At 33.8% G+C, this 25,464-nt stretch overlaps 1 protein-coding gene across 1 annotated transcript; it reads right to left on the reverse strand.

The window, feature by feature from the left end:
* Positions 1 to 447: 447 nt before the first annotated feature.
* LOC123542310 (carbohydrate sulfotransferase 8-like) lies at positions 448 to 18,354 on the reverse strand. The gene is made up of 5 exons (XM_053531503.1): positions 18,237 to 18,354; positions 9,089 to 9,534; positions 4,734 to 4,774; positions 4,284 to 4,387; positions 448 to 1,746 (listed from the first exon to the last, which is right to left on the reverse strand). The coding sequence occupies exons 2-5, from the start codon at positions 9,237 to 9,239 to the stop codon at positions 717 to 719; spliced, it is 1,326 nt and encodes a 441-aa protein (XP_053387478.1). The 5' UTR covers positions 9,240 to 9,534; positions 18,237 to 18,354; the 3' UTR covers positions 448 to 716.
* Positions 18,355 to 25,464: the final 7,110 nt, after the last annotated feature.

Raw genomic sequence — 25,464 nt, forward strand, 5'->3', positions numbered from 1 at the left:
TTATACACTCACGGCCATGATAAGAAAATAAGTTGTATGCGGGGCCAAAACATAGCTTAACATTCATGCCCTATAGTTGTTTTAAAACAAATGTGGCAAAAATATTCACTATAAAAAGAAGATATATCATAAACAAGACTTAGACTATATTTCTAACGTCATGCAATTCTTGAAATCTTAAAAGTAAACAATTTCTTAAAATGTATCTACATGTATTCCAAAGCGGCTCATTCAATTCTTGGTACAGTATCACATATGCTCAAACCCATTCATTATCATTTGTTGTAGAAAATAATGTTTTAAACGACTATCTATTATCTTCAAACAGTTTTGGTGGAGTTCGGATTCACATATCGGTTGCTTGCTGTGCAAAGTATGTTTTCATCTTTTCATGTTCAGTGGTCTTTTGAGTCTTTCCTAATATTAAGTACCAGGTATATTCTACAATAAGAAGGTTTTACTACCGCCTCCAGGTACATGGAATACTGTAGACACATCTTTCCTTTTAAGGAAAAACAACTACAATCAAGTTTGTGACCAGACAATTCGATTCGATTCGTGAGCCCGTTCCACTCTCTGTTTTCGCGTTATCACAGAAAATGCAAAAATACAATTTTAATTCACTTTATTTTTATATATTTTTAAACAGACTTTTGTTCTCGTTCACGATGTGCTAGTTTATATCTTATTTTCAAACCAGCATCAGAAAGATGCGGTTATCGTCGAAATATGAATTTTGGTTCACGATCATACTGAAACAATTCAAAGTCCTTTGAATACTCGTCTCTGATTGCCTCCACTATATGTCTAGGGATATTCTCATACGCTTTCTCTACATAGAGTTGTCTCTGTTCTTTCCATCGCTTTAGAGCATCAGGTGATGCTCGTTTTCTTACAGCTATTAATTTATTCAACAACACTTCTTTGATATGTTCTCTGCTTTGTATATTAGCAATTTCCTCCTCTGGAAATTCCACCTCGTCACCAATATAACCGTTAAACTGGAAAGTTTTCCACAGTCTGTAAGCTATCTCAACCTGATTGTAACATTCCTCCTTCTTTCCAAGTGATGTCAGGCGATTCTGAATGTCAAAGTTATATCTAGTTAACATTTTGATTTCTTCTAAAGAACGATCGGTCACAACGCTTCTCTTTGAGCGATGTTTTAATTTTACTTTATCAAGGATCAGTTTAGAATCTTGTGAAAACGTTTCCATTTTTCCAATAACACTAAAGTTTAACTGACAAGGATTGCACCGTCTATGCATAGGTTCAAAATGCATGTCGACATGTTTACCTTGTCTCAGGTGAATAGCAGTGAACTCTAGGAATTCACTGAATGTCACATCGTGACCACATTTCTTTGATAACTCATCAGCCTCGGGGCGAACCTCGCTCACCATCTTTGTTCCCAACCACCACCAGAAGTCGGGGAGAAATAATTTATCCAGGTAGCCGGACCATAGCCGCTCATAAGGATCACGTGACATCATGAATTTAAATCCTCGACTATTTAGTTCATTTACTGCGGTCTTATCGCTAAGTTTGATCAAACTCGTATGATTCCATGGCCCAAAGTGGGCATAAATACGTGGAATTTCTTCCGGACTGTTTACATTCCCCTCATAATCATGTGTTATATAACGGAACACCTGTTTCCAGTGGGTACAACCCACCTTTGGTATATCACAATATATCAGTGATTTGTCCGGGGTTGCGATCACCTCCCCTGTCATCTTCATACCTCTGTAATGAAAGAGTTAATAATTCAAATCAGTATGAAGCAGGAAAAAGTTATTTTCAAAGCTCTGTGTTTTCTCAAAGCTTATTTTAACAGATGGGTTATTACAGGCCCGTATCGGCCATACTGGTACTTTAACGGTAACGCTCATGAAATAATAACTTTTTAATGTATTTCCTGATTCTTTCCCCAAATTTATGATATCTAAAAATGCTTACAGAGTTTAATATGTTCCATTGTAATGAAATGATCAGAGAACTACATGTAATGTGATAATTTTGCATCGAGTGCCTTTGGATACAAGGTTTTTACTAAATTTATCCAGAATGTTTCTGTACACAAACGACCAAATTTCGTCATTAACAGAGTCAAATTGGACAAACGAAAAACCGTGACTGCATGATGTATATTGAGAATTTTATATTAGAAAATTCTCAGATCCAGGTTGCAGCACATTTTAATCATCCCTCGCATTCCATCACATACAAACCTTGTATTCAAACGGACTCAGTTCAAAATTATTACATGTCTGTAGCTCTTAATCATTCATTTTATTTATAGCGTTTGTTCCTATTCTTCTCTTTTCTCATTTTTATTGGAGCATAGGAGCGTTCAGCGAATTACTGTATTGAAAAAATGAGGATAATTAATTATTTAGTCAAAATTTTAGATTTAAAAGGTAAAAAAATGTTATTCATGAATATCTTTTATCCCAAATTTGATCTTTTGTCTTCAGTACAGGTTTTGTCACGGAACGGCCCGTGATTATTATTTAGATCATACACTATTTTATAGTACACACCATATTATTGATGCTTTATGTTTTAATACTTTTGAAATTTCCACTATATACATTAAAGTGACTGCGTCCCCTGGAAGTAACATTTTGGCGAACTGTAATGATTTAAACGATCCTGGAAGAAGATTACCCAAGAGACATTCTATGAAACTATTTTGAAACAGTGCTATAAAAAATGTTGTTTATTCTTTTTATTTTAGCTCTGTTGACCCCTTAGAGCAGCCAAGTGGATCCGTTTGAACAATTTTGGAAGAGGTATACCCTAGGAACACCAAAGCAAAGTGTCGTCAATTTCCAACCAATGGTTTCAGATGCGATGTCGTTTAAAGAAAATGTTAACGAACAGACGACGGACGGTGAGTGATAACAACAGTTTCCTGTCAGACTGTGAGCTCTGTTGAGCTTAATATAAGAATATCTGTCCAACAGGAAAACATGTTCCAAGAACAAAGCTCACTCAAACCATTACCATAAATTGTTTTAATGTGAACATGCCCAGACCTTATCCCTTATCCCTAGTATGTATGAATGCTCAAACCGTAACCCTAAATCAGTGTCTTTATGAATGTGAACATGCTCAAACTGTAACCCTATATCAGTGTCTTTATGAATGTGAACATGCTCAAACCGTAACCCTATATCAGTGTCTTTATGAATGTGAACATGCTTAAATCTACATGAATGTGAATTATGCTTAGACCGTAGCCCTATATCAGTGTCTGTATAAATGTGAACACGCCCTAACCATAATCCTATATCAGTGTTAATATGAATGTGAACATGCTCAAACTGTAACCCTATATCAGTGTCTATATGAATGTGAACATGCTCAAACTGTAACCCTATATCAGTGTCTTTATGAATGTGAACATGCTCAAACCGTAACCCTATATCAGTGTCTTTATGAATGTGAACATGCTCAAACCGTAACCTTAAATCAGTGTCTTTATGAATGTGAACATGCTCAAACCGTAACCCTATATCAGTGTCTTTATGAATGTGAACATGCTCAAACCGTAACCCTATATCAGTGTCTTTATGAATGTGAACATGCTCAAACCGTAACCCTATATCAGTGTCTTTATGAATGTGAACATGCTCAAACCGTAACCCTATATCAGTGTCTTTATGAATGTGAACATGCTCAAACCGTAACCCTATATCAGTGTCTTTATGAATGTGAACATGCTCAAACCGTAACCCTATATCAGTGTCTATATGAATGTGAACATGCTTAAACCGTAACCCTATATCAGTGTCTTTATGAATGTGAACATGCTTAAATCTACATGAATGTGAACATGCTTAGACCGTAACCCTATATCAGTGTCTGTATAAATGTGAACACGCCCTAACCATAATCCTATATCAGTGTTAATATGAATGTGAACATGCTCAAACTGTAACCCTATATCAGTGTCTATATGAACGTGAACATGCTCAAACTGTAACCCTTCCTCCACCACCAAAAATGGAAAGTCACCATATGACCTATAATTGTGTCGGTGCGACGTTAAATCCAACAAAATAAATAAATAAACTATATGAGTGTCTATTTTAACCCTATAACAGTGTCTGTATGAATGTGAACATGCTCAGACTATAACCCTATATCAGTATCTTATGTGTCTATATGATTGTGAACATGGATAATACATATAGAAAAGTACATATGCAAAGTACAGCACATAGATGACATGGACGAAACGAACCAAAAACATGTTGTTTTATCATGAAAATTACCTAAACTTTTCGTCTTGGTTATATTTGGCACACACGGCTGAGATGTGAGCAAGTCTTTGTTCATTTGTAGTCTTCTGCTTCACCATCTCTTCATCAACTACAACCTAGGAAAAAGAAATACAGCTCAACTCTATGTTCTGATGGTCGCACATAACTAACAATACGTTGGCGACTGGGAATACATTTCATCCGATGAGTTATTTAATGTGGTCATGACCACGCCTTCTCATATGACACCAGTATTGGTGTTTAAAGGAAACAGACTCGAGAGTGGTTCAAATAAGTTTGGAGCTTTCATCACTATCGAACTAAAATGTATTAAGATTAACTAAAATAATTACATTTGCAAATTAGTAGGAAAGAATTGTCTACAAAGCAAGAGAATAGCTTCATGTATCGCTGTGAGTGAAATTACCCTGATACGTTAATCCTTAAACATATCGTACATACCCTTGATAAGTTGTCTTTCAGTGACGGACCTCCTTGTATATCTGAAATGTTGTATAAACATTGTGAGATCTCCTTGTATTTCAGAAATACCATAAAGCCAATGGTGTTACTGTATAAGCATTGTGAGATCACCTTGTATTTCAGAAATACCATACAGCCAATGGTGTTACTGTATAAACAGTGTGAGATCTCCTTGGATTTCAGAAATACCATACAGCCAATGGTGTTACTGTATAAACAGTGTGAGATCTCCTTGGATTTCAGAAATACCATAAAGCCATTGGTGTTACTGTATAAACATTGTGAGATCTCCTTGGATTTCAGAAATACCATAAAGCCAATGGTGTTACTGTATAAACATTGTGAGATCACCTTGGATTTCAGAAATACCATAAAGCCAATGGTGTTACTGTATAAACAGTGTGAGATCTCCTTGTATTTCAGAAATACCATAAAGCCAATGGTGTTACTGTATAAACAGTGTGAGATCTCCTTGGATTTCAGAAATACCATAAAGCCAATGGTGTTACTGTACAAACATTGTGAGATCTCCCTGTATTTCAGAAATACCATAAAGCCAATGTTGTTACTGTACAAACATTGTGAGATCTCCCTGGATTTCAGAAATACCATAAAGCCAATGGTGTTACTGTACAAACATTGTGAGATCTCCCTGGATTTCAGAAATACCATAAAGCCAATGGTGTTACTGTACAAACATTGTGAGATCTCCCTGTATTTCAGAAATACCATAAAGCCAATGGTGTTACTGTACAAACATTGTGAGATCTCCCTGTATTTCAGAAATACCATAAAGCCAATGGTGTTACTGTACAAACAGTGTGAGATCTCCTTGGATTTCAGAAATACCATAAAGCCAATGGTGTTACTGTACAAACAGTGTGAGATCTCCCTGGATTTCAGAAATACCATAAAGCCAATGGTGTTACTGTACAAACAGTGTGAGATCTCCCTGGATTTCAGAAATACCATAAAGCCAATGGTGTTACTGTATAAACATTGTGAGATCTCCCTGGATTTCAGAAATACCATAAAGCCAATGGTGTTACTGTATAAACATTGTGAGATCTCCCTGGATTTCAGAAATACCATAAAGCCAATGGTGTTACTGTATAAACAGTGTGAGATCTCCCTGTATTTCAGAAATACCATAAGGCCAATGGTGTTACTGTATAAACATTGTGAGACTTCTTTATAATTAGGAAATAGCATATAGAAGATAGTGTACAAAAATGTTAGATTTCCTTATATTTATGAAACACCGTTTATCACATGTCTGACGTCGCGGGAGTGTAATGAAGTCATTACATAAATTTGATATTACACTACTTTAGTATTATAAAGCATTGACGTTGGCGCCGTTTATTTATAGAAAACGTTGGTCGAATTTAATTAGGTAAAGAAAGACGACAATTTGATGTTTCTACAGAAAAATCTTACATGTGATCAAGAGCATTACATTCGAGTCTTTCCACATTTAATTTATTAAACTCGTTGAATAAATTCGATAAAATGCTCGACAGAGTCTCGCATTTTATTATTTTATTCAATTCGTTTAAGAAATTTGATATGAAAAGACAACTCATGTAATATCCTCTATATAGCAAATGTGCGATTTCCTTATATTTCTGAAATAACATATAGGAAATGGTGTATAAGAATTATGCAATTTCCTTGTTCTTCTGCAGAGTTAATGGTACGTAAACACTGAAATTCCCTTCTGTTCCATAAATACCATATAGCAAATGGTTTATAATCAGTACATTTTTCTTGTATTTCTGAAATACCACATAGTAAATGTTGTATAAACAGTGAAACTGTCAGTCGACGCCGCCCTGAAGGCGGTGTCGAGTATATGGGATACACTTTTATTTCGGACCCTGTAAAGATGGTAATGAATAGTTTCGGAGTGATAAACTGAACACAGTGAATAGTTTGTAAAAGGATCAACGATATTGCACAATACATTTTAGTGAATAAACAAAAAATGGCAAAAAGAAAACATAAAAAATGTATGTAATGCAACTTATTATGTGATTTAAAACAATGCTATCTGTCTTTCCTCTCCTTATTTGTGAAGCAGAACATATTTTTTTATTTACAATTTCGTCAAAAATGTTGATCCGATTTATTGATAAGGAAGGTTACTCTGTAAGTCAAGTTTTCTGTTTCTATTCTAAGCATGACCTACTTACCTATCTCATTTTCTATAAATAGAACACACCGCAGAAAGCGTGAATCGTCTGGACAAGGGAGCGTTCGTGTATTTTACAACTTCGAAGAGAATATTAAAAAAAAAAATTATGAAAAATTACAATTGCCTGCATAAAAATTCCTTGGAAAAAAACGTATTTACAAAGTAAATAAAGGAATCAATAAGCATAGATATGTTGAAATGAACGAAGGAAGTGCCGCTGTTTACTTATTTTTAACCTTTTTGTCTTATTTTCTTTGTTGATAGGTACAGTGATGTAATTTCAGAATGCGCACACTTTTGCAAATTCCTATTTCTATTTGTTTTTGTTTGTTTGTTTGTTTTTTTTCTTTCTTTTTGTTTTTGTTTTTTTTTTGCTTATGTGTCATATAGATCTACACATTGTTTACAGATATACACTGTCAACTAAGGTGTGCAATAGGCTAAAGAGCACTTGGCTGAATTTGTCAGTGACAAGTTAATACTTCTTTAAATGTGGTTAGATCGAAATATCAAAAGCCATGGGACCATAACTTATCAAAGCATCAGTGACTTTAAAATAGAATTCCTTGTTGAATTTATATGTTCATTGATCTTATATGACTTGTCAGTTGCTCTGGTTTTATTATATCTTGTTACTTGCTTCTTTTGTTCTTTTTTGCTTTTTTGTTTTTAATTTAATAGATAGTTTTTGTATTTGTCCAGTCCTGACAAAAAAAAATAAAATAATAAAAAAAAAAAACATTTTCATTGAAATATTTTCTACACTTTGGCAGTGGGTTATTATGCTTTCTAAATTTCTAGTAATATTAGATTTGAACTAGACACTGACATACTCCTAGTAACCTTACAGTTCAACGAGGACTTCAGGTTTATCGTTCGTCCGAAAAAAAAAATGAATTCTATGATATTCAAAAGTATATAAGAAAGATTCATACTTTGTGAATAGGGACAATATAGAGATTATTTATGTTATATCATTCTTTTCTTGGACAAAATTTTTGATTGTTTTTGTCAAGGGAAACAGTAAATTGCTGTGTATAATCTGCATTCTGAAATCTATAATGTAGGTGACTAAGGTCCATAAAACTTCATCAGTAAATAGAAAACACTCATTACATTACATGATAAAAAAATATGGTTTCTGTGAACCACAACTTTGAAATAATTTCAACATTTCCTCATTTCCCAACAAACTGCATTTCTGTGAAACTTCATACACACGCTCCTGCATATAAGAACTTTTCACAGGAGATGACCTTAGTTAGTGAAATAATCACTTTAATTTTGTATGTAAAGGGACCACCTACTCGCAATGTTAATGTCATTGCAGGTAGAGGATTTGTATTGCATGGTAAAACTTTTCTATCATGTTTATTCTTCATGTTTTAAACAGTTTATAACATATATTGTTTTATGTGCTAATGTTGATAACTTGTAGCCAGTCAGACTAATAAAGTAATGATTAGGTGATTTCTCATATTGCAATAAATGTACTTCAGACACAACACTTGGCGGCGTCTTTGATGCTTGCATCAATGAATTGCCTTGTGTATTTCTGAAATACCACACAGTAAATGTTGTATAAACAGCGAAACTGTCATGTATATCTGAAATACCACATAGTAAATGTTGTATAAACAGTGAAACTGTCATGTATTTCTGAAATACACATAGTAAATGTTGTATAAACAGTGAGATTGCCTTGTATTTCTAAAGTACCATATAGCAGATGATGTATAAAATGGTGAGAATTCCTTGTATTTCTATAATTGTAAATAAGTTCAGGAAAGTAAATATAAGAAATACTAGAGGATGCATTATCACATGAAATTGACTTCAAAATTATGAACTGAGCAAATTTCATTGAACTGATAATAATATTAACCCTCATGTATATGCTAATTTCTCTCGAAAACAGTGCACATTAATGAGAACTTGCGGGTTGAGAATCCTCCAGTGTGACGGTCATGTTTGCGCTCTCATATAAGATGCACATGTGAACTACACAAGTGCACCTGTATTTCGTAAATCAGATCAATTGAAGATCAACTCCTGAGAGAACCCCAAAGACCTTCAAGACTGACAGTGGAGTGGTCCCTTGCATAAACTTTTTTTATTATAAGCAAACTATACTTACATGGGTTGCCTGTATCGTCTATAGGACACGGGGGCCCCGTCATGATCACGTAAATATTCACAAGGATAAGCACGGGTGGAACAAACACGGGGATTTTGATTGCTTTACATAACAGAGATCTCGTGCTGATTCGTGATTTATACTTTATCATCTCCCCAAACCTTGCCAGTGACGTACACTGTTTACCGTCCTAGTAATAATATAATGGCAGTAATATGGAATGGTGTCTTTAACTTATTCCAAACACTCCGAGTAGAACACGAAACATGACTGTAGTTTCACAGCGTTCTGCGGTTCAAAGGTATACAATGCTTTAGGGTTGAAACAGATATTTTGCCTCTTTACAAGATTTGATACAAAAGATTCCTTTTCTTAATGATTCTGTTGCCTTGTTCATCCTTGTAATATCAAATTATTCATATCTGTAATACTGCGACCACATTTATCTGTAAAGGAAGAAAGAAACTGGGTCAGTTTCAAACAGTTGTAAATGTAAGCTGATACTGTTGTAAGGCTTCGGGTTGATACATTTGTTTCTACATCCCGGTGTTATAACAACAATGCTAAACGAGTTACTGTGAAGGATAAAATGAAAGTACCTGGATACTTTCGTCAAGCATTCTCAGTTAAATCCTAATTCAACTCAAAGGGATAAATCCATCTTAGTACTCTCTTAAACAGCTACTGCCTCATAAAATAACTAATTAAACAATGGTACACATCCTAAAAAATAACGGTTTCATACTTAATGATACATCCTCAAAATAGATAAATAAATAAATAAATAAACAGCGGAATCACGCACAATGAAATACAGCAAAAGCAAATCATATAGGAAAAATGCAATGAAGCTAAATGATAACGAAACTGAAACTAAACTGAATAAATTACAAGACTTGCATAAGGCTTACCAAATAATACAAGAGCTGTCGGAGGACAGCAACGCTCGACTATTCAACAGCCTTGTCAATTGAATGAATACAAAAGTTGAAAAAGGGGCATAATTTTGTAAAATGCAAAGTAGAGGTATTGAACCTCTGTACTGCATGTCATATCATGAACAAGTGTGTGAAGTTTCAATCCTTTCCAATTTGTGGATACTGAGATACCAGCTTACATACAAAAACTTAACAAAAAACTGTTAAGTCAAAGGGGCATAATTTTGTAAAAATGCCAAGTAGAGTTATGGGACCTTCACAGTGCATGTTAGATCATGACAGTGAACAAGTGTGTGAAGTTTCAATCCATTCCAATTAGTGGATACTGAGATATCAGATTACATACAAAAATTTAACCAAAAACTGCTAAGTCGAAAAAGGGGCATAATTTTAAAAAAAAAGAGAGTAGAGTTATGGGACTTGCTTAGTGCATGTCAGATCATGATAGTGAACAAGTATGTGAAGTTTCAATCCATTCCCATTAGTAAGTACTGAGATACCAGCTTACATACAAAACCTTAACCAAAAATTTCTAAGCCGAAAAAGGGGCATAATTTTGTAAAAAAGCAAAATAGAGTTATGGAACCTGTGCAGTGTAGATCAGTTCATCACAGTGAATAAGTGTGTGAAGTTTCAATCCATTCCCACAAGTGGTTACTGAGTTACCAGCTTACATACAAAACCTTAACAAAAAATTTCTAAGTCGAAAAAGGGGCATAATTTTGTAAAAAAGCAAAATAGAGTTATGGAACCTGTGCAATGTAAGTCAGTTTGTCACAGTGAATAAGTGTGTGAAGTTTCAATCCATTCCCACAAGTGGTTACTGAGATACCAGATTACATACAAAACCTTAACCAAAATCGGGACGCGGACGCGGACGCCGACGCCGACGCGGACGCCGACGCATGGGCGAGTGCAATAGCTCACTATTCTATGAATAGTCGAGCTAAAAATGAATGAATGACACGCCTGTGGAAAAGGTTAAAGGGTGAGCCTCAAAACCATTGAAGTGAAATATAACGGGCTACTATATTGCTCGGCTGCGTGCTGTTCTTCCAATGGCCATAACTTAATAGATTTGCCTTGCAATCAGTTTCGCTTGAGATTATCAAGTTCATTAAATGTTATTTGCAATCACTGGGGTGGGGGATAAGTGTATATGATTGTTGCACATCTCATTTACCTCCAATGAACAACTTCAGGAGACTGCTATTAGTTTGATTGGTTTTTTATTTGATCTGTGACTTTAAAGGTTTTCATCATTTTTAAAACTTTATTCTTGACTGTATTGTTGATTGTTTCTTACTTCCTTAGTCTTAATTAAAAACATAAGTTAGATGTTTTATTAATTTGTCAGTCAATGTTGAGCCGGCGTATCTCCCGAAATGCTATTACATCAACCTTTTATTCTTACAAGTTAGATTATTTAGTGGTGGCTATATATTCCTGTATTTTGTTTTAAATATCATTTCTTATTCAAAATTAGTCTCAAGTGTGACATCTACAATTTTGAATTAAAACAGACTGGCTGATTTAACAGCCTGATTGACATATAATTGTTTAAAATAGTTGAAAAGCATTCAATATCACGCTTTCTCGCGTAGTTCAATATTGTCACAGACGTAAAAAAACCAGTAAAATTGGATAAAAAGTTATAATGTTCCAGATGCAAATTTGGTACATTTTTGTAATGGGTACATGTACCACTATAGTGATACAGAAATGTTTCGAATCTGGGCTTTACTATGGTATATTTGTGTCGTATTGATTTTGATTATAGGAAGGGGTTTGTCAGTTACTAGACATTTCTCCATATCTTTCTTTATTTAGTCACATACGAAAAAAGGGATTTATTTTGTAAATGTTTTGCTGTTGTTTTTTCGACTTTATGTTTAAATTTTTACTCGGGTTTTGGCATGTTTATAAATCAGATAAAGTAGTTACTGACTTATTGATAATACACGTTCAGGTTTTTTATCTTTTCAAATAATTTAAGGATTAGGTTTTGAAACTTGCGTAACACATTAATTCTCCTCCCCGATTTCAATTCTCTCACGCCGAATAAGTTTTATATTACCACTGATTCATATAACCGTACAGGTTGGTTTATGTGAAAATTTGTTTCACTTATTAAATTGGTCACGTGATGTTTTATTGATGTATCTTGTACATTAATGTCCTCAGTTCCCACTTTTAATACTGTATTATGTTACCATAGCACAACACTTTGCATGCGCGGATCCAGCTAATTTTCTCAGAGGGGGTCCGACCGCGCCCTCATTACGACTGACAAACATGTGTCTTTATACATTAAATAATTCGATGTTTTTTGCGGATGCTAGCCGTTTACAAGTACAGGGTTGCCAATAAGATTTTGTTGAACAGGCTGAAATAGAAAAGTAGCCGATCAGCTAGGGGGGTCCAGGGGCATGCCCCACTGGAAAATTTTGAAATTCAGCTCTACATTTCCTGCATTCTGGGGCATTTTAGTAGCGGACCCCACCCCCCCCCCTCTGGATCCGCGCATGCTTTGTAAAGCATTGGAATTTAGCGTTTTTATGTTTTCAGTTGTACTAGCGTTATTATAGGTTCCCTGGCGCTACGATTTCAACTTAATAGATCGAAACTTATAGACATTGTAAACAAACTACTGTGAACATGACAAGTTTCAATATCTTCTGTGGAAGTTTGGAAATTATGTTCATTGACTAAGATTATGTTCAGTGACTAAATTGAGTTTCAGAGATTATATTCAGTGACTAAACTCGGTCGTAAATCTGTACATAAAAACCTTACACTGAAATTTCTTAAAATTGTTGGAAATGGTCAGTCTCAGTGATTAGTATTTAGGCGACTCCATTCGGTTTCTTGTTTAAACGTACTTTAGCCCTTTAAGGCAAGTCATCACGTACATGTCTGAATAAAAAAAAGACCAATGAATAGTTACTGCAATCTCACGATACTGTAGGCGTTCGAGTTTAAAATTAGAATAAATTCAATCTCAATCACTTGAGACGATAACATATCTATTAGACTTAAAATGGAGTGTTGTCAAAAGAAAAACATATTTTGATATGGTAATGGGTATTCGGACTAACAGTACGGCGCTTGATTGATTGGATAACTTTCTGTGTATCAGAATTAATGGGCTCTGTATATAGAGCGTGATATTCATTAAAGTTCATGTATTTTAGTGGAAATCTGTTGGTGTTCTGGGCTAAAAATAAAAACGGATCAATATGGAATATCTTAAAAACATATGAATTATTCTACATGGTTATGAAATGGGTATACCCACTTTGAAAAGAAATATCATAAGTTGTAATAAATCAATTACAACGTTCCCCACATCTATATATATAAATAATTAAATCTTAATAAAAACAAATGGAAGAAAATTAAGCATTCCCTTGTCAGTTAACTACAGTCCAGTTACAATTTGCCATCAGTAAAGTGTACATACAGTCAAATACCGTTACCTCGATATTCAAGGGACTGCAAAAATTGCATCGACGTATCCGAAGTTCGACGTAATGATATTGTCTATCTATTGTCTATCTAGCACTACATTTTGTATCTGTGTAGGACGTTAATATTGTCATTACATCCCAAGCTTCTTTTAGAGGGCTTGAAAGGGGGGAAGAAATACAAAATTAATGTAATATAAAAAGGTAAACACGATCTTAATTTTATTGACAAATAAAACACTAATTCAATAGAACATACATACAACCTTTTAAATTTACATGTCAACATTAGTATTTAAATTGACAGATATTTTCAATCCAAAATTGCCGATTTTTACTCCCGCAAACAGAACAATATTCCGTCCAAATTTATTATTATATTGGAAAACTTGCCCGTTTGCACTCTGTTTTAGACTACTTATTGGTAATTAAATGCATACTTGCTAACATTTAAATAGGAATATAGACTAATCAGTTAAGTGTACATACATGTGCGTGTATGTCAGAAATGACGTAATGATGGCGTCTCGGTGTTCTGTGCGTCAAAAATCACCGTTTCAAATGAATTTTCATTCTAATATACTTAAAAATTCAGTCAATTTTGGCATATATAACGCTAGAAATAGTTATAAGTACATAATGAAAAGGTCTATATAGCATTACTTTTATCTGCCTGCGCCTCGAGGGATCCCCACTCGAGGCTGATACAACACTGCAGATCAAGGTACTGTTATAATAATTATGAAATATAAACATAGAACTCAACCAAATGATCGAATTCAGTAATCGATTTTCAAAACATATCATTAGCTATATAAGTCGTATATGAACATTCAAACACCATTTTCATATTTTGGCCATACTTTGCTTGCAGTGTACAAGACGCTCTTTACATAACAACCCCGCCACTTCATCTCCCCGTACAATACAAAATATATATTCTGTCCAAGAACTGTTGAATTACATCCCAGTAAACTTCACTTATCTTAGTAACTAGTATGGGAACTACCGGTTTTCCTACTTCCCATATTATAGAGGTAAAATAATGATATTTCAAAGGTTTTTCATTAACATAATCTTGTACGTAAAACTAAACATAAACTGTGAAGAGTTATATTTGGTGTACATGGTCCTCGAGTAGTCTTACAAGGAACATTCTCCTCAAGAGTTCTAAGAAAAAGAAATAGAATTTTACTTGGCACATCCTCCTCGAGTTGTCGGACAAAATGCAATAAAGAGATACGATTGGCATACTTCCTCCCCGAGAGTTCTAACAAATGCATTTGAATTAAACTTGGCATACATTGTCCTTGAGTAGTCGGACAAAAAGCAATAAAGAGATACACTTGGCACACTTTCTCCGCAAAAGTCCTAACAAAATGCAATAGAGTTTTTACTTGGCATACATCCTCCTCGAGTAGTCGGACAAAATGCAATAAAGAGATACGATTGGCATACCTCCTCGAAAGTTCTAACAAAATGCAATAGAATTAAACGATTGGCATACTTCCTCCCCGAATTTGTAACAAAATGCAAAACAGTTTTACTTGCCATACATCCTTGAGTAGTCGGACAAAAAGTAATAAAGAGATACACCTGACACAATTCCTCCTCGAAAGTTCTAACAAAATGCAATAGAGTTTTACTTGACATACATTCTCCTCGAGTAGTCAGACACATTAAAATGATACGATTGACACACTTCCTCCTCGAGCCTTCTGACAAAATGCAATAGAATTAAACTTGGCATACACTGTCCTTGAGTAGTCGGACTGAAAGCAATAAAGAGATACATTTGGCACACTTCCTCCTCGGGAGTTCTTATAAAATGCAATAGAGGTTTACTTGGCATACATCCTCCTCGAGTAGTCGGACAAAATGCAATAAAGAGATACGATTGGCACACTTCCTCCCCGGGAGCTGTAACAAAATGCAAAAGGGTTTTACTTCCCATACATTCTCCTTGAGTAGTCTGACAAAAAGCAATAGAGAGATACACTTGGCACACTTCCTCCTCGAGAGTTCTCACAAAATGCAGTAGAATTAAACTTGGCATACATTCTCCTTGAGTAGTCGGACAAAAGCAATAAAATGATATGATTGACACACTTCCTCCTCGAGCCAAAATGCAATAGAATTAAACTTGGCATACACTGTCCTTGAGTAGTCGGACTGAAAGCAATAAAGAGATACACTTGGCACACTTCCTCCTCGGAAGTTCTAACAAAATGCAAAAGCACTAAACTTGGCATATATTCTCCTTGAGTAGTCGGACAAAAAGCAATAGAGAGATACATTTGGCACACTTCCTCCCCCAGAGTTCTAACAAAATACAATAGAATTAAACTTGGCATACATTCTCCTTGGGTAGTCGGACTAAAAGCAGTTAAGAGATACACGTGGCACACTTCCTCCTCAAATGTTCTAATAAAATGCAACAGAGTTTTACGTGGCATACATCCTCCTCGAGTAGTCGGGTAAAATGCAATAAAGAGGTATGATTGGCACACTTCCTCCCCGTGAGTTGTAACAAAATGCAATAGAGTTTTACTTGCCATACATTCTCCTTGAGTAGTCTGACAAAAAGCAATAAAGAGATACACTTGGCATACTTTCTCCTTAAGAGTTCTAACAAAATGCAATAGAATTAAACTTGACATACATTCTCCTTGAGTAGTCGGACAAAAAGCAATAAAGAGATACACTTGGCACACTTCCTCCTCGACAGTTCTAACAAAATGCAATAGAATTAAACTTGGCATACATCCCCTTCGAGTGGTCGGACAAAATGCAATAAAAAGATACGATTGGCATAACTTCCTCCTCGAGAGTTCTAACAAAATGCAATTGAATTTTACTTGGCATACATCCTGCTTGAATAGTCAGACAAAATGCAGTAACGAGATACATTTGGCATAATGCCTCCTCGAGAATTCTAACAAAATGCAATATAATTTTACTTGGCATACATCCTCCTTGAGTAGTCAAACATAATGCAGTAAAGAGTTATACTTGGCATACATCCTCCTCGAGTAACCTATCAAAATGCAGTTAAAGGCACTGACCTCCAGATTTTGGCTAAAATACTCTTTCTTTAAAATTGAAGTTTGGTCATATTACGAACATTTGTTTCTAAATTATCTTAAAAATGCCAAATCAAATAAAAACAAAAACCGGGCCACAACAACAGACACTTGTTTAGCGCATATTTTAGCATTTAACATGTACTGAGCATTGGTGACGATCATAAAACGCATTTTGTAACAATTTCAGTGTGTTTTAAAAATGCATTTTTTTACCATCAAAGCTCTTAAAACAATCTTAAAATATTCAATGTTTTCTTAAGAAATATAATTTTTCCTGATACTGTTATTATTTTTCGTTTTGTTTTTTGCCGAACGATCTGGAGGCAGTGCACTTAAGAGTTATACTTGGCATACACCCAGCTCGAGTATTCAAACAAAATGCAATAATTAGGTTTTTTTTTTTTTTTTTTTTTTTTTTTTTTATTTTGAAAACATCCTTCTCGAGTATTCTAAAAAATGTAATAAAGATTTACTTGGCATAAATCCCCTCAAATATTACTTTATCAAGTTTTATTTGGATGTAGGACTGATCAATGTGTGCCAAAATTTGTGTAAAACCAAGACGTTCCTTGGCGATTCAACTATACTGTACCGTTAGCCCAGAATATACAGTTCCATTATAATTTACGTATGACGGAACCATGGTTTTTACTACGTTGCCTGCAATGCCTCCACCGAATCAAACGAGTATAATTACTTTTGTAAAGCATCATCAACAGAATTATTCAGATCAATCTATAGCCAGTCAGTTTTGAAGAAAAAAGGAAGCGAAATCAGCAGTGTTTAAAGATATATTATGTCCATCTTGCACTACAATACAATCTATAAACTGATTGTGTATGGCAGAACTGTGATTGTGTATGGCAGAACTGTGATTGTGTATGGCAGAACTGATTGTGTATGGCAGAACTGTGATTGTGTATAGCAGAACTGTGACTGTGTATGGCAGAACTGTGATTGTGTATGGCAGAACTGTGACTGTGTATGGCAGAACTGATTGTGTATGGCAGAACTGCAATGCAAAAAAACGTATTTGCTACGTACATGCCACAGACTCTTGTCAAATATTTTGTCAAATACAGTATATTTGATTACTGGATGGCTTACTGGACATAGTAATAACTAATGCACGAGGTCCGAAAACGGACAGTCAGTAGTGTTGACTATTGAACGACAAATCATTCAGCAAGTATTTTAATATATACGACTTTGAAATATCATTGTATTTTGTCCTCAGTCCGGCCAGTCAAAAGCACGCTATGGACCGGTGATTTATATATATTGCCTCGTGTAATAATATATTTTCCAGAGGCTTTAGGCCTAAATGGAAGATATCATAAACTATGAAATCTAAACTCATTTATGAATGATAACAATCAATAGGTGAGTATGGCAGATGATATCATTTCCTTTTTTAGTTTAAACATATTTTATTCCCAGTAATACATGTACAAATAAATACATACATCATAGTTTGAACAAGATAAGAACGAAAGGAGACACATAGTCTTATAGAATTCTCCTTTTTCATACCAACACAAATAAAAAGATAAGCTCAAAATCAGTTTGGACTGAAAAATAAATCTGCGTTAACAATTTTGTGAAACAAAAGAAAAGATTACAAGTATCGACTAGTAGTATCGACTAGTAAAGTTACCTGAATCTTTTATTCCATTCTTATAACACTTCCTATCAGCAAATATACCTACACAATATCAACATATAAACGTATCAGATATCTAATACGTCTGTTTCGCATAATTATTACCGTTTCAAAAGCATACTCAGCACGGATATACACACCCTTTCAATTCAAACCCATTCATCTTATACCCTGTACAACATAGAGGGACGACCAACAAATGATGAGTGTATTTACGAGTAACGTCAAGAAATATTGCGGACTATTATTGGAACATTCCTGCAAACTTCACATGTTGTTCAGAACTGAGGTTCAGAGTTGTACATAGGAAGCAGCTATTCAAGAGTTTGTGTCCTTATTTTTACAGCACAACTTTTGAATTTGCAGTATTTTTAGCATTCTGCATATCTTATTAAGTAGAGAATATTCATTTCAACCAACGGTACATGAAAAGATATTTATTGAACTGCATCTTAGAAAATTGTCGTGACCGTTATATTTAGGTAGATAGAATACTTATAGTAAGCATAAATGCGTGATAACGATGTATTGCATTGTTTTGTCTACAAGTCTCAACCTCATTCAAATATTAGTTGCTGCATTATGTTCGCTTTAGAGAATTTTGACAAATATGCCATTACTAATATATCAAACATCAGCAAAATCAAGTAATGTCATATTATCTTATATATTTTACGACTTTCACCCAAATTTGAAAAGCAACAAAGTACACATAAATATCTACTATTTATAAACGAGCGAAGTCCGTTACAGGATTGGAAAATTGTGACAAAAGAGTAGAGTCATATTTTGAATTGTTTTGACCATTCAATATCCACATCATGAACCCAAATGTTTGCTTGTTGAATAAAAACAAAAGATGCATCTGCATCTTCGTATGCTTGTTGAATAAAAACAAAAAAATACGAATGCATTTTCGTGACGTTTTAAGATAAGTATAAGTCACGAAATACTTATCAGTGTTGCAATATTGGATTTTGTTGAAATTATAGTATTTTCTTACATCAACATTTAGATTTCTGAAAATTATAGAAACAAGAGCTGTTACAGGAGACAGCGCGCTCGACTATTTCGATGCTGGATAGTGAAACTGGGCACATCTGAGGAAACTAGAGCTGTCACTGGAGTGTTTAATGACTCCAATTGTGGATGAAGATATTGCACAATAGCTTGAGTCTATGTCAAAAATATCAACTTAAAGTAATAAGAGGGGTAAAGATAAAATGTATCAAAAACACTATATAAGTATATCCTAAGCAAAAAGGGGTATAATTCATTAAATATTGGTGCCAGAGTTATGCACCTTATGTCATATGGTGTGGGTGATGATGTTGAACAACTGCTTTAAGTTTGAATCAAATCCATTCAGTAATAACAGAGACAGAGTGAAAGTGCATCAAAACTTTAACCTAAAATTCTAAGTAAAAAGGGGGAATAATTAATGAAAAATTGGTGCCAGAGTTATGCACCTTGCGTTATATGATGTGGGTGATGATGTTGAACAACTATTTTAAGTTTGAATCAAATCCATTCAGTAATAACAGAGATACAGTGAAAGTGCATAAAACTTTAACCTAAAATTCTAAGTAAGAAGGGGAATAATTCATGAAAAATTGTGCCAGAGTTATGCATCTTGTGTCATATAATGTGAGTGATGATGCTGAACAACTATTTTAAGTTTGAATCAAATCCATTCAGTAATAACAGAGGTAGAGTGAAAGTGCACCAAAACTTTAACCTGAAATTTTAAGTAAAAAGGGGGAATAATTCATGAAAAAATGGTGCCAGAGTTATGCACCTTGTGTCATATGATGTGGGTGATGATGTTGAAAAACTATTTTAAGTCTGAATCAAATTCATTCAGTAATAACAGAGATAGAGTGAAAGTGCATCAAAACTTTAACCTGAAAATCTAAGTGAAAAGGGGGGATAATTCATGAAATATTGGTGCTAGAGTTATGGCCCTTGTGCCAGATGATGTGGATGATGATGAGGAATAAGTATTTCAAGTCTGAATCAAATCCATCAAGTAATTACAGAGATAAGTTAAAAAAAGAGAAAGTGTTAAAAAACTTTAACCAAGGTGGGGACGCGGAAAGACGCCGACGCCGGGGCGAGTAGGATAGCTCTCCGTATACTTCGTATAGTCGAGCTAAAAATATCGAGAGAAGTTAGAGGTTCTCGTTTCATGTATAAATAATCTCGATCGGACAAAGCAAATGTCTGGCACTAAATTAAGACACTGCCCGTTTCCTTGATTGGTAAATTAAAAATCAAAATCAAGAGTAAACTGTCATGTTAACATTGAGCACAGTAACAACAGCCAGAGTCACATATCTCCAAATAGAAACTAAAAGGGTCACTCTATTAATTTTTGAAACATTGGGGATAAACAATAATAAATTATAAAGCGCTATAATTTACAAATTTTGGTTATGGCTTATTCTTTATTAGAAAACTAATCCAGACCACAGTGGCAAAGTAGCTTTCTGACATTATTTTAAGTATTTTTCTGGTTTGCCTTTTCCAAACGTCTGGTCATTACCGTAACGACAGTTACAATATCCTCTAACTAGAACACACTTGAATCTGTTAACTGTTGACCATTATTTTTCGAAACAATAGTGTGTCCGATAAATGGAGAAATGTGGAAAGGGTAATTTGGGTAGGAGCATAAAAGGTTGTTATGAAGCGGAGTAATACCGCCAACAAACAAGGCATCAAAAAAAAAAAAAAAAAAAAAAAAAAGAGACGGACAAAAATTTTAGAACATGGGCACATTCTGCATTAAAAGGGTCAGTAACCAAGAATCAGAACACTAAAGTCAGCATCAAGTAATATAATTTGACAATTTTCAAGTGTCAGAACACGTACGAAGCAACCATTGATTGAAAGGTGACACAAGCTCACAAAAGATCGATAAAGGTATATTAATGATGTATCTGGGCGTCTATACGAGTTGGTCGCCCCCGCTGATCATAAATCAGGGATGGTAAATATTCGTAATTACCGGTATCCGCGTGAAATTTTGAATTTCAATTAGCTACGTATTAGGGGTGAAAACGTCTTTAGGAACTCAATTTAGCCCTAGGAGGTGTGGTTCTTTTCATATTGAAAAGTGTTTATAATATTCAACTGTAGGCACAGTTTCAGTTTGTTACGTGTTCAATTTTCTGTCCGAGTATAAATTTGATACAAATTTTATATACATTAACACCCTGTACAGAGACATGCTTCAGAATCTAATAAGTGCTTAAAGACAGAGCTAAAGTTTTTAGTTTAGTAAAAGTTCAAAACAGAGTGACAGTTTTGTCAAGATATTTAATTGAAGATACATTTTCGGTGTAGAAACAGTGAATTTCAAGTTTCAAACAGTTTTCACCTTAAAACACGCATGTTCAGTTTTGAAAATAGAAACTAACTTTAAACCGTTTGTCACGAATCATTGACAGTACGACTTTACAGTCTTTTGAAGCGAACAGAGAAAATATCAAATCAAAAGTCGCATTGCACCATAACATATATTTTAAGCCTCAGTTAATAAAGTTATTCCGACACAACGGTTTGAAAGTCACAGCGGGGTTACTAATTCTAATATGTTTGATGTCAACGAAAATTATTGTCCATTAATAGAGTGATTTCATAAATATGTATGATAAGGAACCGCCTAATCGGTGACGAAGTAGCTTTATAGGATCAGCATGAATTCACTTTTAAAAACCAAAGCGCCGCAATTGCTGAAACTGTAAAATGCACTTGAGAAATTCATACACCTTTAAACATGACCGTATTGACAGGATGAATTAAATGAATAAACCGTGCAGCATTTCTCCTTCTTATTCAAAATTCTCAGCGGTGCATGAGACTGCATTATAACCGTTAAAGCAACATACTTGGTATGCAATATTTTGTTTTGTTATTGATCTGTAAAACAGCTATGGAATATCAAACCTTGCCAAATTATGTACCCATCTTATGTTTTATATTTGATATTTCATACTTTGAAGTTGTAATCTAAATGGCGTAATTTTTGTTGCATTTTGACATATTTATTATTATAAAGGGATTTATTAAAGATGATTACTGTCTGTATGCATTATATCATATTTGTTTTGTTTTTGTTGGGTTAAGTCACATCGACATAATTATAGGTCATATGGCAACTTTTCAGCTTTTGATAATGGAGGAATTTTTCAGGTGCCCTCCGTACATTATCTTATTACAGGCGGGCACCTTGGTAGAACCCTACCTTCCGTAAGCCAGCTGGATGGCTTCCTCACTTGAAGAATTCAGCTGGAATTCTAATCGGCGAGGGCCAAGCCAGCGGCTTTAACCACTCGGCACGGAGACCCCTGCATTATATTCTAATCTGATACAATAGTTCGTTATTTGTATTGTAAAAGTAATTAGTGTTACTTTATAATTCGTTATTGTAATTGTGTATATTGTATTCTATACAATATTTCGTTATTTTTATTGTTAAAGTCATAACTGTTACTTTATAATTCGTTACTGTAATTGTGTGCATGGTGTTCTATACAATAGTTCGTTATTTTATTGTAAAGGTAATAACTGTTACTTTATAATTCGTTACTGTAATTGTGTACATGGTATTCATACAATTATTCGTTATTTTTATTGTTAAAGTCATACTGTTACTTTTAATTCGTTACTGTAATTGTGTGCATGGTGTTCTATACAATATTCGTTATTTATTGTAAAGGTAATAACTGTACTTTATAATCGTTATGTAATTGTGTACATGGTATTCTATACATATTTCGTTATTTTATTGTTAAAGTCATAACCGTTACTTTATAATTCGTTACTGTAATTGTGTGCATGGTGTTCTATACAATAGTTCGTTATTTTATTGTAAAGGTAATAACTGTTACTTTATAATTCGTTATTGTAATTGTGTACATGGTATTCTATACAATATTTCGTTATTTTTATTGTTAAAGTCATAACTGTTACTTTATAATTCGTTACTGTAATTGTGTGCATGGTGTTCTATACAATAGTTCGTTATTTTATTGTAAAGGTAATAACTGTTACTTTATAATTCGTTATTGTAATTGTGTACATGGCATTCTATACAATATTTCGTTATTTTTATTGTTTAAGTCATAACTGTTACTTTATAATTCGTTACTGTAATTGTTGCATGATATTCTTTTAAAATAATTCGTTATTTTCATTGTTAATTATGCTTCATTACTGTAATAATGTGCATGTTACTCTTCCATCATATTTCGTCAGTATTTTTTATTATATTTCGTTACATTTATTGCTAAAGTAATTACTGTTAGTTTGTAAGTCGTTTCTTTGTTGTTTTTCTTTCATGAAGAAAACATGTAAGACTACAATGTATTTCAAAAGGCTCTACTGATACCATTTAAAGTTAAAGAATTTCAAACCGGCCACATATAGCTACAGAATATATTTCAAAGGATTCATGCTTCATTTGTAATTAACACAAGTGTTTTTATAGAGACTGTTACATCGTCGACATTACATTTCAATATTTTTGTTACCTCCCTTTCATGTAATAAGTTTAAATTTTCATTTTATGTATACAACAAAACTGCTAGTAAGATTGAATGTATTTCTGTCAACACTGTAGAGTATTTTGAACGTTCAGTTTGGATCATTTGGGAAATGTCTTTGCTTTGATAAATTTGTTGCAAACGAATACCAGAAATGTGTAGTGAAATTTGCCTACTTTATACATTGTAATGATACTAAAGTTCAAAATGCTACAATGTTCAGCTGGTTTCATTTTATGTCTTAAAAGGTGACCGGTTAGCTATTTAGCGGCTCAGTGTAAATTTAGTTACTTATATTACAGTAGTATATATTAGGGTCCTCTAATTTCGATAGTTATATTGATGACATTTTTACGCGCTATTTGAGAAATCTTTATGCAATGGCAAATAAACCATTAAGTTCTATAAAACAAAATCATAATATATATGTTATACATATATAACATATGATATTATGTAAATTTTATACACATGTATATATCTTATTCGTTTCCTTCACATTTACGATTGCAGAATTGGTGCAAAAAGGTACCTATCTCCATTTTGGTCAAAATGGAGTTAGGGCATTTGTGGCATAAAAAAGAACATTCCGCGCCTGATTAACTCCCCCAGCAGTGTATTCTGCTGTTTAAGAGTGGAAAAATGGTATTTCATGTATGCAACATTGGGTCTAACTCCACAATGAGTTGACATTAAGGAGTTCAGGGCTTTGATAGCTGTTTTGGTTAATAAAAAAGAACGCAAGCCTAATGTAAATAGACTATACCAATAATTTTAAAAGTCATCAGGTATGAGAAAATTAATAAATTGCATTGATAAATTTAGGCAAAAATGATTCGCAAATCATGGTTTAAATGCAACAGTTGTCCGAACTCCATGGACTTAGAAACTTTTTTTGCATAACTCCATGGACTTAGAACCCTTGTTGCATAAACATAATCGACAAAAACAAGATTTTTCGTTATAAAAATGTTATAAATAATGCAAAATACACGAAACCTTGTAATATGACTGTTTTAATAGTATACAATGTACAGCTGCAATTATTTTGGGAAATATCATATTTCACCGAAATTTTACAAAAATGCGTTTTCCCAACATTTTTACTAAATGGAGATAGGAACCTTTTTGCACGGACCCCTTCACGATTGCAAAACATATAAATTACAAACAGAACTAAGAGGAAAACTATAAGCTTATTTAAAACTCTCTCCTGTAAAATATAATTTTCAAGCATTTGCTATATTAAAAACAATATTAAAATAACTTAACTATTATGTTGCTTGATCCAAATGATCTTTTCAGAGAAATGTAAACAACACCAATTATTTCATTGTACATGTAGTTATTTCCATGTATTGTCTTTAAAACAAAGTTTATATACAGGGCGACTCTAAAAAAAAATGAAATTAGTTAAACTATTTGTTTAATGCTTTATGTATGTCAAATGTATGTCATAGAGATACTAGTATGTTAACATTAAATTTAAAATTGTTTATACCACACTTTTCTGTTCTTGTATATGGATATATGTATGTTTATGCCAATAAATATTTGACTTTGACTTTGACTTTGACTCGACATTAAATAGTTCACACATTCAAAAAACAAAACAACCCCCCCCCCACAAAAACACGTGAAGGGTCTTATAGAAGAATACTGATATTCGAAAA

Source organism: Mercenaria mercenaria, chromosome 19 (genome assembly GCF_021730395.1).
Source record: "Mercenaria mercenaria strain notata chromosome 19, MADL_Memer_1, whole genome shotgun sequence".
NCBI classification, from domain to species: domain Eukaryota; kingdom Metazoa; phylum Mollusca; class Bivalvia; order Venerida; family Veneridae; genus Mercenaria; species Mercenaria mercenaria.

Coding starts and splice junctions, on each gene's coding strand:
- LOC123542310 (XM_053531503.1), bottom strand. CDS start 9,239: ATGATAAAGTATAAATCACGAATCAGCACGAGATCTCTGTTATGTAAA. Junction 4,388..4,733: donor TGAAAGACAACTTATCAAGG/GTATGTACGATA, acceptor TCTTTTTCCTAG/GTTGTAGTTGATGAAGAGAT. Junction 1,747..4,283: donor AACCAAGACGAAAAGTTTAG/GTAATTTTCATG, acceptor CTTTCATTACAG/AGGTATGAAGATGACAGGGG.